The 18,486-nt window shown below is 42.2% G+C and overlaps 2 protein-coding genes across 2 annotated transcripts; both read right to left on the bottom strand.

The window, feature by feature from the left end:
* Positions 1 to 1,943: 1,943 nt before the first annotated feature.
* Positions 1,944 to 8,128, bottom strand: LOC306973545 (mediator of RNA polymerase II transcription subunit 30). The gene is made up of 5 exons (XM_079570467.1): positions 8,003 to 8,128; positions 6,549 to 6,783; positions 4,987 to 5,145; positions 4,826 to 4,915; positions 1,944 to 2,145 (listed from the first exon to the last, which is right to left on the bottom strand). Exons 2-5 carry the CDS (start codon positions 6,774 to 6,776, stop codon positions 2,050 to 2,052), a joined length of 573 nt encoding a protein of 190 aa, XP_079426593.1. The 5' UTR covers positions 6,777 to 6,783; positions 8,003 to 8,128; the 3' UTR covers positions 1,944 to 2,049.
* A 930-nt stretch (positions 8,129 to 9,058) lies between these two features.
* Positions 9,059 to 18,227, bottom strand: ppp1r18 (protein phosphatase 1, regulatory subunit 18; the record flags this gene model as incomplete). Its single annotated transcript, XM_079570417.1, has 2 exons — positions 9,059 to 9,838; positions 14,946 to 18,227. The coding sequence occupies 2 exons, from the start codon at positions 18,225 to 18,227 to the stop codon at positions 9,593 to 9,595; spliced, it is 3,528 nt and encodes a 1,175-aa protein (XP_079426543.1). The 3' UTR covers positions 9,059 to 9,592.
* Between the last annotated feature and the right edge of the window lie 259 nt (positions 18,228 to 18,486).

The raw sequence follows: 18,486 nt of genomic DNA on the forward strand, positions 1-18,486 counted from the left end.
CAGTCGATCCTCCGTTGTCCCGGGGCGCGCAGGTGTTGTATCAGAAAACCATTAGAATAATCACGCAGTCACTGAACATGAAGCAGGCACCTGAGATGTAGCTGCCAACGCGCTGATTTACGTCTGTTTCGGTCTACGGGGGCGTATTAAGAGCAATTGTCTCTATTGTAAACAGAGCGATCAGATCCGTTGCTCAGTGAACAGGGCGAGGTATTTTATTTTATTTTTAATTCAAAGCTTGCAACGGGGGAAAAACCACCGTGACAGTGGAGCTATGTTATTGACCTGAGGCACAACTGACTTTAGCTCACAGTACAATACAAAAACATGCATGTCAGGTATGAGTCAAGCTGCCATGTGTGAAAGGAAGAGACATTTTCAAGAAGAGTAAAAAAAAACAAAAGTATAAATCGGATTCTCAAAGGAGTGATCAAATAGAGCAAGAATCCTTTTAGAAAAGTTCAAATCTTTTCAATGAAGTGTAGATTGTGATGCGTTCGGTCTCTAGGGCTGGGTAGCGTTAAATGATACCAGTATGGAAAAAAACCTTTAAACTCCCACCTGAACCAAAAGCTTAATAAAAGCTTCTTGAAAAAAGCGACGAAAACGAGGATGAAAACGTGACAAAAAAGCAATGAAATAATGTCAAAAAAAAGTGACGGCAAAGCGGCAAACACAAGGAAAAAGATCCATTTAGATTTTTGTTTTTTTAGGCTTTTAAACAAAGCATTACTTTGGCCTTATAGGCTGTAAGCTTTTAGATTTAGCTAAAGCTGAACTGGAGAAAAGATGGGGGTTAGAGATTAAGTATGACAGGTTTTGTAAATATAAAAAGTATTGAAAGCAGGTACTGATAAAGTCTTTTAATCCAGGTTTTGAAGCCGTTGGTCCAAGAAAACAGTATCGTTCAGGTATTGCTATGGAAACCAAGTATTGTTAAAGGAACAGGCCACCGTTTTTCCATACTGTTATATGTTCATACCTGAGCTTAAACGAGTTGATACGTACCTGTCTGGTCTTTGTGCGTGCGCTCAGTGGCGCAAAACGACCAAAGAGGGTTGAAATTAGAAGCGACCTCACTCTTTCATGGGCACACACAAAGACCAGACAGGTACATATCAACTCATCTAAGCTCAGGTAAGAACATATCTCAGTATGGAAAAACAGTGGCCCGTTCCTTTAAAGTAATGGTATAAAAAAAAAAATTAATGTAACAGTACCCAGCCCTAGTTGTCTCTGTTTACAGTAAGACCCTGGTTTGATTCCTGGACTGTGTGCCTTTTTTACCGGGGCTTCACATTGTGTTTGCACACTGCTCCTGACAGGTTGACCCAGTAGCATCAAACGACGGGTCAAACACAGAGGACAGTTTTCCTATAGGGACAATAAAGAAACTCTAATCTCAGGGGTGCAGCTAGACCACTTTTACTAGGGTGAAGGCCCCTGTACATCAGTCATGCTTCAGTAAAAATGTTCATTTTGTGTCTTCAGCTGCAACAGAAACAGATCAGAAAGATTTTTTTCCAAATAAAGATCAACAAATAGGCAGTGTTATATGTAGGAATAGAGGGATAGTGGAGGTGATAATATACTAATAAAATACTCATGCTTCACTTTCAATAGGGGGCCTGTGCCGTACTATAACTTTAGGTCTAGTAGCGCCCCTGGTGCAGGTGTAGAGACGTCAGTTTATTCTTTAGAGTTGTGTAATATATAGATATATTCCTAACTGCACTCCTGAGTTTGGGAGCAATAGTTAAATGAAACCAAGTGGAGGAGGTTTGTCACAAAGAAATATAAGGTGAGGTAATCTTCCAAAGCAATCTTGGCATTTCAGAAAAGAGAGTTTCAAACTGTTTCACATCATACTTTCCCGAAAATACCTGCACTGTACAGCCCTAAACCCAAACTCTGCTTTGTAGTCGAGCACTCAAAAAAACAGATGAACATACCGAAAGTGACAAAACAAAACTCGTGGCGGCGAATCCCTCTTTCACCATTAGTAGAAAAAGTCTTATTGTTTGGACGAATACGTTTGGGTGAGATTTGTTATTTCCGTAGCGTTAACATGGCGTTGACGTCCCACAGCAGGTTCCTCATCTGATCCATCAAAACCTTCATCTCCTGGTTTTTCTGCCGCACTTTCTGCAAACGGACAAGACATCATAATCCGTATACAGGCCACAGCAACTGTTCTCAAGATTACGGTGACGATTATGCAATACAATATTGTGAGCGTTTAGCTTTCCCTTTGAACAACTTCCCTTCATCATTATTATTTATTAAGAGTTCGGTATATTTAGAATGATAGATTTGCATGCCAAATTATGTGAGGATATTTTGTTTTTATTAATGAATACGACTTGACACTCGAACATAAATCTAGCTTAGCCTAAATGCAAAGCAAGGCAAATGTATTTATACAGACAAACAGAGGAAAGGATTGGAAAAATTAGCAACCGTTGAGCTAAATAAATGCGTTCAATTTAATCCAAAACTGCAGCTGAGTTTTAGAAGATCATGTCTAGACTTGAGCATCGAGGGAATGTCATAATTTTTCCAGAAATTTAGAGTTCATGCCTGTTTGAGTCTAATTGAATAAGCCTTGATTAATTTAATGACTTTTAATGCCCTGCAGAAACCCTGATATGGATAGATATAGTTCATATAGTTGACATACCTGCAGTACAACATCAGGATTACTGTACTTTTACTTACAGCTACAAATTGCAGCGAACAGTTACCAGTTTGCAACAGACATTTGGCCCAGGGCGAGGATTTTCTGCTCTTTGCTCTCGGCTGCCTTATGGCGATTTCCTAACCTGCCTGAAATCTCCTGCTCACCGAGTCCCACTGCACTGTTTACCCAACAAATCCAATCTGAAAGGCTACGGATAATTCCCAGCGTTTGATTGCATCTGGGACTGGATCAATACTGCCCTCTACAGGCGAATGACAGGTATCGTCAAGCAAAACTCCCAATTTCAATATATTTATCCACAGCTTTTTTTTTTTACAAAGTACAACGAAAATTAGAAACTTCCCTTTTTACCAAATACTGAGGCTTTATTTGTGTAAGCTCTTCGGTATCCAGGAGTTTCAAAACTCATCAACTGAACTGGGCTGTTATTGTGAGGGCATTTTACAGGCAAAACACTGCCATTATATAGTAATTTATTATAGCATCTTTAGCCTTTGGGAATTCAAGTCAGCAGATAGATACTGTCTGTGTAAAGCAGGGACCTCAAACCAAAGGCTTTCAACATTTCTACATTTACTAAACATTGAAACAAATTATCTTTTCGTTCTGATATGTGTAAAATATGTTCTGAACTCCACTAAAACAAGTCGCATATTTACAATTTGTTTTGTACAATTAGCTCACAGGGTAAAAAAAAACTTTAAATGTATTTCTTTATTTTGCACACGGCATGCTAACACATCTATGGCACCGTGCAAACTGCATTTAAAGGGCATTAATGAAGCAAACTGCTTCTGCAAGGGTGATTATGGATGAGGGAACAAGTTTCTAACAAGGTTAAAAGCTCAAAAAAGCTGTTTGCATGACATGTCTCCTTTAAATTGAGCGAGATATTCACTAACATTACCGGTCGGTCACTTAAAATGTCATTATTTTTGAAAGAAAAGCACTGTTTTTTCAATGAGGATAAGATTACATTAATCATAAATACAGTCTAGACGTTGTTAATGTGGTGAACGACGTTGTTAGCTGGAAACGGGTGATTAAGGACATGTTCTCGCACCCATCACAGTCTTCAAGGTAATGCCTTAAGGGACGAGACAGCGGAATCCACGGGCCAGGTCCAGTCGACTGAATAACAGTTTCATACACCAGGCTATCAGGAAGCTGAACTACCTCCCTTCCCTGCCCTCCCTGGGCTTCCACCCCTTGCACAAAAATTTCTTCATATGAATTGACAATAAAATCTTTTGAATCTTTACTGCAGGGGTGTCGTGGGGGCAAAAAATGTAAACATAGTGTTGGTCGGGCCCGAAGCAGAAAGTCTGTTTTGATAGAAGTATATTTTGACTAGAAGAAGAAGAAGAAGAAGATCTTTATTTATATAGCGCCTTTCACAGACATGGTCACAAAGCGCTTTACATGAGACAATTGTACATTCACTCCATACTCGGTGGTGGAAAGCTACGTTTGTAGCTTGAGTTTCCCCTGGGGGAGACTGTCAGAGGCGCTTTCGCGACTACACACGTCTGCGCCAACGGACCCTCTGACACCACCATACATTCACTCACACACATCATTCATTCTGGCCTATTGTGCATGTTTTTAGTGGTAGGGGAAACCGGAGTGCCCGGAGGAAACCTACGCAGACACGGGGAGAACATGCAAACTCCACACAGAACGGCCCCGTCCCTGGTGGGAATCGAACCCGGACCTTCTAGCTGTGAAGCGAGAGCACTAACCGCTGCGCTACCGTGCTGCCACTACTTTTTATTATTTGATATAATCCGCATTTTTTAAGCTTTCATGGCTTCCTACCTTTGTTCGAAGTCATTTGCCACAAAAAAATCGAAATCAATCATCTCGTGGGCCGGATTTGGCTCGCGGGCCTCGAGTTTGACATGTATGCTTTAATGGAATACCTACATAGGAGTACAGAGGTTCATTTCTAGCAACCATCGCTCCAGTCTTGTAATTGCATATTGTGTTACCTCATCATGTTTAAGCCTAATGATGATTAGAAAACCCTCATGCAATTATGTTGTGCTGATTAGAAAAGCTATAGAACTGGCCTGGGTGACCCCAAACTTTGGAACAGTCGTGTAGGTAATGAGTAAAGCAAACCTCCAACACTTCTTTCCTCTCCTGAACGATGGCCGGACTGCAGGGCTCAACTTTGACCGACATCAGCTCCTCTCCGACGTACGGCACATGCTGCAACCATGACAAACACATCAGCATAGCTCTTTCTTTAAGATTTGTTTTGAATGTTTCTGAGCTCTGACCTCCGCCGGCGCCTCCTGCAGGTCGGAGGTCATCTCGACACAGCGCTCGTAAAGCAGCCGCAGTTTCCTGAACAGAAGAGCCAGCTGTCTCAGGTGCTCCTGCAGTTTCCCAAACCGGTCCTGGTACACGGCCTGGCTCTGCGTCACTCCATTGGGGAGCTGCGGAAAAACAAGCAAATTAGTTAGTGGTGGTAAAGGGCAAGCGGTAAATCAAATCAAATGGTCAATTCTACAGTAAAGTATGTGTTTCTTTTGTATCTTGCGTTGATGCTGCTGCGTTGAAGTTTGAGTGAAGGAACTTGTAATGTAATGTATGATGTTTACACACACAACAGATTCAAAGCACTACTTCATCCTAATAATCTCTGACAAGCCGAGAAGTTACACTGTGAGCGAGACAATTACGGCCTCGGATCAGGTGGAGGGAGGAGGTTGAGTCAGACCGGAGCTGACAGGTGAAATAAACAGCGAAGTCCGGGCAAATGAGACCTGACAGAGGGCAGAGCAACGCTGTACACACCGGTCAACATCCACACGGACCGGACACCGCGGGCTCAGCAGGTTTACTAATTCGAATTTATGACATTATTGCAGATGATAATGAAGAGTGACGGCGTAGAGCTACAGACATCAGTCACAGAGGAATGGGAGCCATGCTGAAGATCAAAACTTATCAGATGGAAGAAAACTCAGTATAGACATTTTAGTTATTCAAGTTGGTCCTAAAAGTATCTTGAAATGTCCCAAACTCCATGAACAGAAAAAAAAAAAATGGTGGCACAGAGATTTGACAAATGAGTAAATCGCAAATCAACTAATCCAAAATTGTGTTTATTATGCATCATTTTCCTACTCCTTCTGTTAACCCCTTCATCCCCACCTGAACCGAGCACATTTTCTCCAGTTCTGGCTTTACCCAAATCTAAAAGCTTCTTGAAAAAAAACTAGCGTCAAAAACAAGGGTGAAAATGCAACAAAAGAGTGACGAAGACGTAAGCGATGAAAACGTGACTGAAAAAGCCACAAAAAAGTTACAAACCCGGATCAACATGTGATGTCTAAGCTTTCAAATTTTAATTTCATTTAATAATTTATTTCAATGGGACAATGCACATTAATGAACAGACCATGTGCATTGTACAGGACTAGACAACTAGTCCCGGACTAGTCCTGTAAATATCCCGGATCTACCTCAGAGCTAATTTCCATCCGCAGTCCCAGGGGGTTACATACCACCAACACAGAACATACATGAGTACTATGACATACAGTAAACATATACAAAACATGACATACAGCACACACATATACAAACAGTGCAGCATGTACAACAAGACACCCCATCCAAATGAGGCGTTAACCTGGCCTTTAGGCGGTGACCTGAGACCTGAGCTGACCTGGAGAAAATGCACTTGGTGGCGAGGGTTAAAATGTACAGAAAAGAAGGTGTAAGCTGTGCCTTGCTAGTAAATTGACTAGACTATTACACCATAAAAACCCCATGATGGAAGTTACACGAGCACAACTTAAAAAGGTCAGATGTTTCCCCGTGTAGCCGGTACCTGTGTGGCGCGTGTGAACTGAAATATCTCCATGGTCCTGGACACGATGTCCTGGACCGTCTCTTGTCCGATTCGACAGAGGAAGACGGGGGAGATCTCCCTCATGGCGCCCGGCTGCTGCTGCTGCTGCTGTTGTTGCTGCTGTCCCGGGGCGGGGGCAGCTCCGAGGGGCAAGTGCTGCTGAGGCTGAGGGGGCATCCCAGGCTTCGGAGGTAACGATGCCGCCATCACTGAGCTGAAAGTGGAGTAAATGATGCAGATAATACGGGATGAGGAATGACCTGGAGGGATGGCTAGGATATCAGGGTTAACTCTATAAGACTTCGGGAAATTCACAGTTACCATGGAGATCCGCCATCTTTGCAGCTGTTAACATACATTTCCATTGACTAACATTAGCTAAAAACAGTATAAAAAGTGGAGAAAAGAGCCGTGGAACAACTCCGTTAGCTGCTGGTAAATACATCTAACACACTGGGGTGTCCAAGTGTTTTAATGTGAACAATAACTCCAGTATTTTTAACTTTTAAAATCTCCGTTAGTTTACAATTGCTGCTAATCCCATAATGCTTAGCGATATGACATCACATTCCTGAACAACCTTTTCCAAAGTTTAGAGAGAGAGAGAGAGAGTTGACACCCCCTACAGATCCAAACATCAAGTGATAGTCTGTAAGTTTGCAAAATGAGGAGAGAAGGAACAGAATTTTCAAAACGTAAACAATCAAGCTCCTCCCCCTCCCTCCTGATTGGACCTGACAGGCCGGTTCACAGGAAAAGCTTGTCTCATTGGTCAAAGCGGGAGGATACTGGACTCTGAGTGGTGTCTGAGATCCTGGAAGGAGGGACTTTACTAAAAAATAATATGTATATGTATATAATGCAAGATGAGGTGCTCGATTTTGCACATTTTATACAATTTGTTTAAACATTTAGACTTCCAGACTATCACTTTAACCCCCCACCAACAAGAATCTGCTTCTTTCAAAATAATACGAAATTTTGTTGACAAATGTAAATATGTAAAGAAAGGCTAAATAATTGATCAAAGTAATGCATGTAAAGTTATTTGTCGTCGCCCTGAAATGTACTGCAATGTGTACTGCCGTTAGCCTTCATTGCAGATGTGTCAGTTGCACCGTTAGACTTAAAAAAGAAAATACATTTTAAAAACATAACGTGAACTCCGATAAAAAATAAGCTGGTCATCTTTTGGACAACAAACGTGAATGAGCCACAATATGTTTCTTAAAATTGTCCTGTTATGCCAATTTAACCTGTAAGGACTTTCATAGACTCTTTTTGAGAAAAGCCCATCAAACTAAAAGCGCAATATGACTGAGATTGTGCTGTGTAGCTAAAGATGCTAGGCCCAAAACAAAAGAGAGATTTCCATTGAGCGACGGTAAAGCGGTAAACTAACCAATTAGCATGAATCATTAACAGTTTCTCACCTCAGTAAATAAATCCCTCTTCAGCTGGTCCGGTCACAAAGTTGCCCCAAGATCTGAGCGATTTCAAAGTATTATTTTAAAGAAGTCATCGTGAAGCGATTTCAACGAAGCAGCGCCAGCGCGTGTTTTGTTTCGTCACTTCCGATTGCTTCCTGCGCTACCCGCTTTTCGCCACGAGATGGTGCCAAAACATACAGAAATATTACTGGCATCTTTTACATGTACTGTGCACAACCTTCAAAAACAAGACAGCTTATCTTGAAATGAGTTGAAAGAGCGACACATGTTGTGATGTTGAATTTTAATATTTATTCCTTGAAACCAGTGTTTTCGAAATACAAAGTTCAAAAATGTGCATGCACTTTGTTAGTTTCTGGAAAATCCAACTTAAAAATAAATGCTAGATATTGACAAATGTTCAGATGCAGAGTCCAGAGTTGTCCCAGAGTTTTGCTTTGGATCGTTACATAGCCAAGTTGTGCAGTTACAATTCAGTTACAAAACCATAGAAACCCGTCACATTCTGAACACATTCATTGCACTGCCCCCGTCCCATAGGGAGGAGGCTGAATAAGTCTAAAACATTTAGAAATATCTTTATTGTAATGGTGCTTGTGTCATCAGATTGGGTGGATTCAGCAGGCACTGAGAGCAGATGACACAACCATCACTTACGTTATAAATCTATATGACGTAAACTTCACGTCATGTGGAGGCAACACATCACATTCAAGAAACTAAAATACTTTATATTTATCGAACATTACATAGACAAGTGATCTTTTTTTTTTTTTACATAAACCTTTTTCAAAATGTACCAAAACAAACAATACATTCTTTATAGTAAGCTCTATAGATATTTTCTATTTGAACTGAAGAAACTATACTGTACACATTTTCTTACACAAAAATAGAATTTAGAATCAACATTCAAAAACAGTATTAGAAAAGTGAAACAATATTGCATACATCTTCTGCCCAAATATAAATTTGATGTGTGTGCACAGAAAGCACATGAGTCAGTTTTAAGTTTTGAACTAAAGCTGCAAGTAAAGTTAAATATAATTCTCTTATTGTAACAAATGTGTAAAAATTTAGAGAAAAGTGCCACCAATTAAACAAAAGTTGAATTAATAAAACCAGTCCTGAAGCAAGAACAGGATTTGGTGCAAATATAATGTAAGAAAAACACTGTCCATGTTGTTTCCTGTTCAATGAAGATTCTTCTTAGCGATGTTACGACTCTTGACCTGATTGCTAATCCATTCAGTTCAAAGTTTACCAGTGAAGTCACTTGTGTGTTTCCTTATGGCTCAGTCGTAGAGCAGCAGCTCATACACAATCAATCAATCAATCAATCAATGTTTGAGTCTCTTCTCCATCGGTTTGTCAGTGTCACAAACTAAAGTCTTATCTTAAATTTTGAAATCCAGTTCTTGTTGTGGTACCTTTTGACAATAACAACCCCAATGGCACAGGGGTTGGGTTGATGCGCACATTGCCTCAAAGTAATAAGTTTGAGTCCAGCTCTGACCATTTGCAACATGTCCCTCTAAAAGATCTTTAAAGATAGCATCACAACCAAAATAATCAAACACTGTGTTTCTTGAGCAGTGGGTGGCACGCTCCCATCCTCAGCCCTCGTCCCGTGGCGGTGCCCACATTGCGGGTGGCTTTGGGGACGCTCACGGTCTCCATCAGCACTTCCTCATCCAGATCCAGGTCCGGGTCGGTCCAGTCCAGGTCATAAGGGTACGGAGAACCCGCCCACATGGACATCTCTGAGGGATACTCGCACAGCTGCTCCAGGCGCTCCTCCGAGAAACACACCTTCACCTGCGGAACAAGGGGCAGGTCAGGGAGGAAACAATAATGTGGCCTTTATTTAACCAGGAAGTGCAGGAACTCTCGTCCTATAGTCGACAGAGTTTCAGAATCTTTGTTTTAAGGTGAGAGCAAGCCCTAGAAGAACATGTATGCAAACTCCACACAGAAAAAACTCTACTCAAAATACTGACCTGTTTTAAAATGTATTTCCGTGACTCCACATAAACTAGAGGACTTGGACAGATTTGCCTTGCACTTTCCTTGGACTGTCAACCTCTAAAATGTACACAATCGCTTACATTATGGTTTTGAATGCTATGAGATTTCATAGGACGGCCCTTCGAGAGTGAACAAAACTCGGAAAATAGGACATTTTCTTGACTTGTGCCTGGACACAGACTTGGTTTTACATCGTAGTGTCTAGACTCAGACCTGGACTCGCACTTGCAGACTGGGGACTTAAAGTGCATATGACACATTAGACACAATTTTTGCTAAAACATAGTTAACACAACTATATGGTAAATGGTCTCAACTTATATAGCGCTTTTCCACCTACATTAGGCACTCAAAGCTCTTTACAGCAAGGTTCCACATTCATACACCAATGTACGCAGACACTGGAGGCAATGTGGGTGAAGTGTCTTGCCCAAGGACACAACGACAGTGTGCACTTTCAGGAGGTGGGATTCGAACCCCTGACCTTCCATCTGCGCCACTGTCGCAGATTTTGCTAAAGATTGTACTAAGTTGTCTTTAGTTTGACCATTTTTAGTAAAGTTTATAGTTTCATTTCCTTATTGGACACTGACAGGAAGTGACATAGAAAGAGGCAAACCATTTCTAACTGTTGCCATGCTAACCAGGTTATATCAATATCTTTGTTAAGTGTGACGCCATGACTTCCACTTCCGGGTCCTAGCAGACCAGCAAATATGCAAGGGAAAAAAAAACATTAAAACTCTTAAAAACAACCATCAATATTTCTGAAACTCAACGGAGAGTTACTGAACCTACTTATTTCTCAGACTCACTAGCCAAAAATGCCGCACCTACTGCTAGAATAGTAATATTTACTAAAGTCACTACTTCCGGGGATAGCATATAGCTGCTGCGCCGTTAGCATTTATCTCCGCTAACCCGGGTGTACCGGTTTTGGTAAATATTACTTTTATAGCAGTAGATACAGCTTTTTTGGCTAATGGGCCGGATAAATAAGTATGTTCAGTAATTCTGAACATACTTATTGATTGTGGCATTAAAGAGTTTTTTGTGGTTTCTCGCACATCTCAGGACCCGGAAGTAGAGCTGTGACGTAGCGTAGCCTACTTAGCAAACGTATGGGAAATGAGTCAAACTGCTCTGGAACTTTACCTCTACCTATGTCTAAAAGTCTGACAAAAATAATCCCAACATTTCTTCATCAATTTGCTGCTTCACTGAGATAAAATGATAATTATTACTTTAAACAGATGTAAATCCGCCTAAATAAGTCATATTTTCAAAAGCATTTAAACCTGTCATAAGTCAGACTAGTCATAAGTTACTTGGACTCTGATCAGGCCTTGTTCTACAGGAGTGCAAAAGGGTCCAATCAACCTTATTTTAATGACGAGGGTGTCTATTTGCACCCCTTTAAAAGTCAAAAGCCCCCTCACTCAGATTGTTCTGCAGTCACTACTGACTCTGACTCCAACAATGAGGACTTGAGGAGACTTGAACTCTGCAGATACTATTATTCCAGGTAGGTTCTTTGACAAGGGCACGTCCTTAACAGCTCAAAGCTTGTAGGACGTCTCCTTGAAACAGCTATAGCAGTGTCTAGAATTAACTGAATGAACCCGTGTAGTAAACAGACCAGTGCCGAGAGCAGGGAAAAGTCCAGGTCTAAAGAAGTGAACCGGAGCCCGGGACACTAATCCTGCCCCTGAACCAGATTAGGAGAGGTTAACCCAGCGGGCACCAACACCGGCTCCACCACGAACAACCAAACACTCAGGACGAGCTATTTACAGCTTCAGCGAGAGGGTATACTGTGGCTATGTCAAACCATCACATTAGGAGTAGCATTTGATTTATCTAGAGGAAGACGCCCCATTAGAAATTCAACAAAAAAACAAACAAGAAGCAAAATTGTACAGTTCAGTTCAGGTTGAAGAGCAACAATTCAAAAGATTCTCACAGACTTCATTCAGATACTTCTTACTTCTTATACTTGTTAGTGAATGTGGGTCTGAGGACTGGGAAAGTGATGATAAAATAAGTGAAAGCAGTCATAGGAGGTGAGAGTTGGGGGAGGGGGAGGCGCCCGGCAGCGACAGGTGGTGAACGAACACAAATCCATCACACACTCTGAGGATCAAGGTGTTTATGAAGCGAAAGGGAGAGTAAATACTTCACCAATAATGACGGATAAGGATTAGGCTGAGGGGTCTTCAGATCTTTTAAAACTGACCTGTTTATGCAAGGAAAGCTCTGTGCACCTGGACATGAGGGAATAGGGCAGGGTACCGTTAGACGATACCAGGATGGTATCAGAAAAAAAGTTTAGACATGACTGGTATCGGATAGAAAAAAAATAATCTCAAGCAGGTACTGAGAAAAATATCATATCTTTAGGGTTTGATGTTTGTTGGGTCCAGGGACAGCATTGAAGGAAGTTACTTAATAGCCTTTTATGTAATGAATGAACATTATTGTTCTGTTTTCTGGTTCTAGATAACAAATATTTTAGTACAGGTATCGAAAAACGTATCCTTCAGGTATTGCTATCATAAACCGGTATCAGTTTCCCTCTATGGGGTCAGGACTCCCCTGGAAAACAGATTCCTAATCTCAGTGGGACTTTCCTGGTTAAATAAAGGTCAAATCAAATAATAAATAAGAAAAACAAGAAATGGTATTGGGGGGGGGGGAAATGTAACTGTACCCAGTCCTATTAGGGCCATTATGGGACTTCTAGACACAAAGGGAAATCATGATTTGAATGAGCAAAATCAGCAAATTCCATCAACAACAAGATTTTCTGTATCCATTATTATCAGTATGAAAGCGAATGTAGTGAATTTACAATTAGATTTAACTTTTCAGTTTTCTCTCAAGTATTATTGCACACAGTGAACGGAATAAAGAGTTTGTTTAAACGAATTGCAAATCCACATTTACTGGCAGTAACAGAGATGAGAGAGTGACTCAAAGCCTTGATGTTTGCAGATGAATCAAGGGTATCTTAACTAATTATTCAACTACAATACTGTTGATGCTGCTGCCTTCTGCTACTACTGTTACTGCACATACTGCAAGATAAAGTAAAAAGAACTGCAAAGCACACCCATTATCAAAACCATATTCATTCAAGTGTATTGTTAAGACAGTTAAATCTGTTTTGCTGATTTTAGGTAAATGGAAATTAGGCCGCATTAGTGATATCCTGCTGAACCTGTAAAGCAGCTGCTCACGGTAACATTTTACGAGTCAACTTCACAGATTTAAATTTGTCCTACAGTCAGCGCATTGTGTTTATTTCGGTGGCTGTTTGGAGGAAGTGAAGTCTGAAGCAGGAAGTGGGTAAAAGTACGAACTGTTTCCACCGACACTTAAACATTTCAGTCTCATTTGTTTTATAACAACACCTCGGCCTGTTCCAAGCAGTTCACCGCACACTGGCAAGAAAACTGCCTCACACCGACAACATAAACAGCACAAGTTATCAAGGTCTTCATTTAAGTCTGGGACTGCCTTAGTTGTAAGTTTTTAAAGCAACCATTAAAATACAAAAGCAATAGATAAATATTTGTTGAATAGAAGTCTGGGAGAACAGCTCAGTTTGGATGATTTCTGTGGTTTTGTCTTTCTGCAAAATACGAAACCAGGAAACGAGACTCCCCGTCTTTGTCAGTCTATTAGTTAAATGAGGCTGTTCAGAGCAAATGGGGTAGATCTCTGTTGGATTTTATGGCGAGAATCAAGATGTCGTGCTTGATAAGGCTTTAACCGGCTTAGTTCAGTCTGGGATCTGGGATGTTCTTCAGCCTGGCACTAGCTCTGCCCTCCTGCCTCCAAGAACTAATGTAGTATTCAAGAGGCTGCTTTTACTTCTAAATTCATTTCAAACATTCGCTCTTACTGATGAACTTAAATACTAGGTGCAAAGGTTTGCCTTTTTTGAGTGCACAGTAGAGGAGAATGTATGATAGAAGTAGCATTAACAGCATTAGCAGTATTAGCAGTATTAGCCAACTAGCATTAGCAGAAGAATATCATTTATATGCTCATTTTACTGAATATTTAGAAAACAATATGTACTGTCTCCGTTCACTGAAGAGGTTATATGCCTTTAAAGATATAAAATAAAATCATGTGTACAAAAATGTATACACTCTGTCCACTCCTGCATGTTTTTCTGTATCTGTCTGCACTGAAAATCAGCTATTCAAAGCAAAATATCATAATAATTGTGAAAAATCCAATAAGAGTCTTGGGTAGAATCCCAACTATACAGTATATGAACTATCCCAACCGCAGTTTCTCACATAACGTTACTTTAAATGTTAGAGAGCAGTGGTTCCCAACCTTTTTTTTCTCGTGACCCCTTAGATTCTTCATTTTTACTCAAAGTACCCCTAGCTCGAACGTGCAGCCTTCTATTCAGACAATGATCGACTAAACTCAGATTTATTGGTATTTAGTTATGTATTGTGTTCAAAATAGAGCTAAAACATTCTGAAATTCCAACCTTTTACTGCAAAACATCATTACAGGTAGTCTGTTAGATGATTAGTCTGGATTCTGAAGAATAATTTGTTATGTGGCAAAATGGTTGAAGGCCCAATACCTGGTAGTTTCGTTTTGTTTACAGCAATGAAAGAGGAAGTGAGCATTTTTAAGCTGTTATTTGTGGTCCAAACTCATTCTCTTCCCCAATTCCTCACAGGAAGCGTTTAAGAGCACCATTCAGGGTCACTTTCCAGAGTCACTGTCATATTAATGCCAACAAAAACTAGCCTGCAAGCTCACATCCATCAAAATAATACACGGACAAGGTCTTTTCACTACTGCACATTCAATATAGGCCCACTGAAGAAGGGCAAGACTAGTAGTAATAATCAAAATGTACCTTCTTTGGCTTCCCCTTGTTCTTCACCAGACACGATTTGTCCAGATTGAGATAACCTCCGATCACCTCGATCTCCTCCACTTTCGGATACTTCTTTTTCGCCGGTTCGGCCGTGACAGTCGAGGGGCTTGTCGTCCTCGCGGCCGTCGACCCTTGAACTTGCGTCTTCTTCGGTGTGATGGTTATGGTCGTGCCCCTTTTCACTTGCCCTCCCGCTGCACTTTTGATCGTAAATAAAGCCGTAGGGGTCGGGCTCGGCGACGGGGAATTACTGGGAGACTGAGCCGGCGAAGGGGAGCAGGGAGAGGACACGGGCGTCGGTGCCAGGTCTAAAATTTTCAGCGCGCTTTCCGGCGACTGGCAGCGCAACATCGCCGAGTTAATTTCGATGGTTTGATCCGGAGAGTTGAACCTTTTTGGGGACATTCGCGGACTAGAAACTGCATCCTCTTTTTTAGATGCATCTTCCTGTTTGGAAATTCTCCCTTTTGGACTATGTTGCGCTCTAGAGTTCGTTGACGCCTGAGACTTGACAGCTTCCTGTTCTTTTAGCTTAAAGTTCTCGATTTGGCGTTGTATACTCTGAATGCTTTCTCCCTGTGATGAATTAAGATGTTTGATTTTAATGAGGTGCACCGGTGGCATGTCCGCTGCCCTGTCCCGTAGGCAGAGTCCCGATCTCGAACCAACCGTCTCCAAGTTGTATATCCGACTCATGTCTTCGAGAGAGTTTGGATCTGGCGGCGAAGGCGACAGAGACTCTTCAGATTCTAAATTCACGGTCAATTCCTTCAAATCCTCTTCTGTAAAATCTTCTTCCTTCAAAGTGTCCTCTTGATTCACCGGATCATTTTCGTCTTTTTCATCCTCCTCGCTGCTGTCTGACTCTTGTCCGGTGATCTCCGTGGCAGCTTCACCACCGCTCTCTATAACTTCCTCTCTTTCTGTGGCTTCAGACTTAGAATCAGGAAGCTGGGGGCTGTCTTTCGAAACGGTGACTTCCCTCGTGACGCTGTCGGCTTGCACGGCAGACTGCAAAGCCACCTCTTCTACCTCTTTCTCCACCTCGACCGCACTTTTCCCAATTTGACTCTCACCTTCCTGTTCTGTCTCTGCTTCTGCCATTGGTGCCGTAGCCGCACTGTTGCATGCAACTTCCACTTCATGATCCTCGACTTTTGCCTCCTTTTCTTTCGTGTTTTCCTGTTGTTGCTGCCTGATTTTTTCTTTTAAAGACTCTATGCGACTCACTGGCTTCCTAACTTTCCAGCTATCCCCGCTCTCCATGTCTCTCCCACCTTCTTCAACGGGCTTTTGCTTCTCCATCATTTCTTCGGCCACGTAAAACACCGTCCTTGGTATTTGAATTTCGAGGGGAGCCGATTGGACCCCCATCCTTGTGGAAGCTTTTGCATCTAGACTTCCTGATCCATTGTTTAAAGATGCCCCATCTGAGTTCTTAGCTGCTTCAACTGAACTCTTTGGTGGCCTTTCTCCTACTCTTTCTTCTTTCTGTTGTGACAAAGTCGTTCCATGTCTATTTGCATTGTCTTGAACTGTACATAGCAAACTTGGACTGTCCTTAAATGCAGAATCATGCCTATAGTTTGTTTCCATTGTTTTAGACGCTTGGATTTTGCTGTCAAAGTGCTGGCCTTCGTGTTTAGCACCTTTCTCAACACACAAAGTCTGCTCTCTCCTTGCCTCCCTGTCTCTCGATCGCCCTTCCTGCCTTATCGGAACTCTCTTGGCAAACGCGATCCCTTCCACATTCTTGACACTGGCCACCGTGAACCCTTCCTCCCCATCTCCAATATCCCTGTTTTGCTTTTCCTTGTTCTGCCAATGCCTGTGCTTCGCGAATCTGTCTTTCTCCAACAAACGTGCGCAACCCATTTTGATCCTCGCCACGTTATCTCTTCCCAAACTCGCCACCTCGCTCCAGTGCGCCTTTTCCGAATACGCCCTGTCCCGAACCCTTACCTCCTCTTCGTAACCGTTCTCCTTGCTGCTAAAAACCCTGTCCGAAAAGCTAAACGACCTTTTGGGAACCCCCTTTAGCTGTTCATATCTCCTATCCTCTCTCTCATCCTCCTCGAGATCCTCGCCTAAAATTTGACTTGGTTTTAGATTCTCCGAGCTTTTGGATCGAGACGGTGGCTTGCGATGGTGCTCTCCGAACTTGCTAAGCAGCTGGCTCACCCTCCCACCTTTTTCCACAAAAACGCTGTCGTCTGAATCCCTTCTGTCCTCTTTGATCACCGTAGCTTGACCCCACGGACGCTCTTTCTCCTTCACGGACTCCCTAGCTTTCTCCTTAAGCCAGGACATGTCTGCTCTAAGCTCCCTGCCCTCTCTCCCATCCCTTTTCCCGTCAGTCTTCTCGCCATCGTCTCTATTTTTGACTCTATCCTCCGGTGGCTTGATGATCAAAACCTCCGAAGCTCGTATCTCTGTGACGCTCCCACCTCCTGCTAAAATCTCCTTCAAATCCATCTTTAGTCCTCTTTTACTCTGGATTTCATCTTCACTGCTCTCTCCCTCGCACCATCTACTTCTCCTCTCAGCTTTGCTTTTCCTTTCTTGCTCGATTATTATAATATTATCCGCCCTTATTGTCCTTAGACACGGGACGGTCGGCGAATACACTGGGCTTGGTGAGTCGGTGTCCCTATCTTCATCTTCTTTTTTCACTTTAAGATATTCCTTGTCCTGCTTTTTTTGGTTTCTATCTTTCTCAGTCGAAGCACTCCTATCCCGACTGGCCTCTCGTTGCTTGTTGCTTTGCTCTTTATCCCTCCCTTCGCTCAAATCTCTAAACTTATCAACTTTTATCTCAAAGTCTCTGCCTCTACCCACCTCCCCTTCGTAACCTTTCGGACTACACATCTCCGCTTCTCTCCCCTTCTTTTTCAGTATTCTTATAAATGGATTCTCATTAACAGGGACGATAGTTTCTATGGACACTTGACTTCCTTGTTTGGTCTCTCCATCCAACCACATTCCAGGATCGGGGCTCGTGGATATGTCGCTTCCCAGATTGACAGTAGCCGAACTGTCCGTGTCGCTGAGTCCATCCGACGGGGACCTAGCCTCGACGGGACACCCCTCTGAGGGACTCTCCTGTTTGGCCTTGCGGCGTTGGATGATGCCTCGTTTCCAGGCCGGCATGCTGGCCAGTTTCTGCTCCTCCTGCCTCTCCCTCTGCTCCCGCGCCTCCTCGTCCCGGCGCTTCCTCTCCAGCAGCAGCTGTTTCCATTCGGGCAGCGACGACACAGACATCACGACACCGCAGCAATGGACAAGACGAGTGTCTGGAATAACCTGAAAGGAGATAGATAATTAAAACAATTATATTACTGCTAAAGATTAAAAAAATTGAACCAATGGATAGAGAGATTGATTTAATTGTAAATCAATGAAGTGTGTTCCTAGAGAGTTAAAAGGTCAACTCATACATTTTAAAAATGAAAGCAGAATAGATCATATCAGGTCAAAATATACATGTTGTGAAAGTACAGCAGTGAATAAAGGCAATGCT

This window comes from Gobius niger (genome assembly GCF_951799975.1).
Source record: "Gobius niger genome assembly, chromosome: 14".
NCBI lineage: Eukaryota > Metazoa > Chordata > Actinopteri > Gobiiformes > Gobiidae > Gobius > Gobius niger.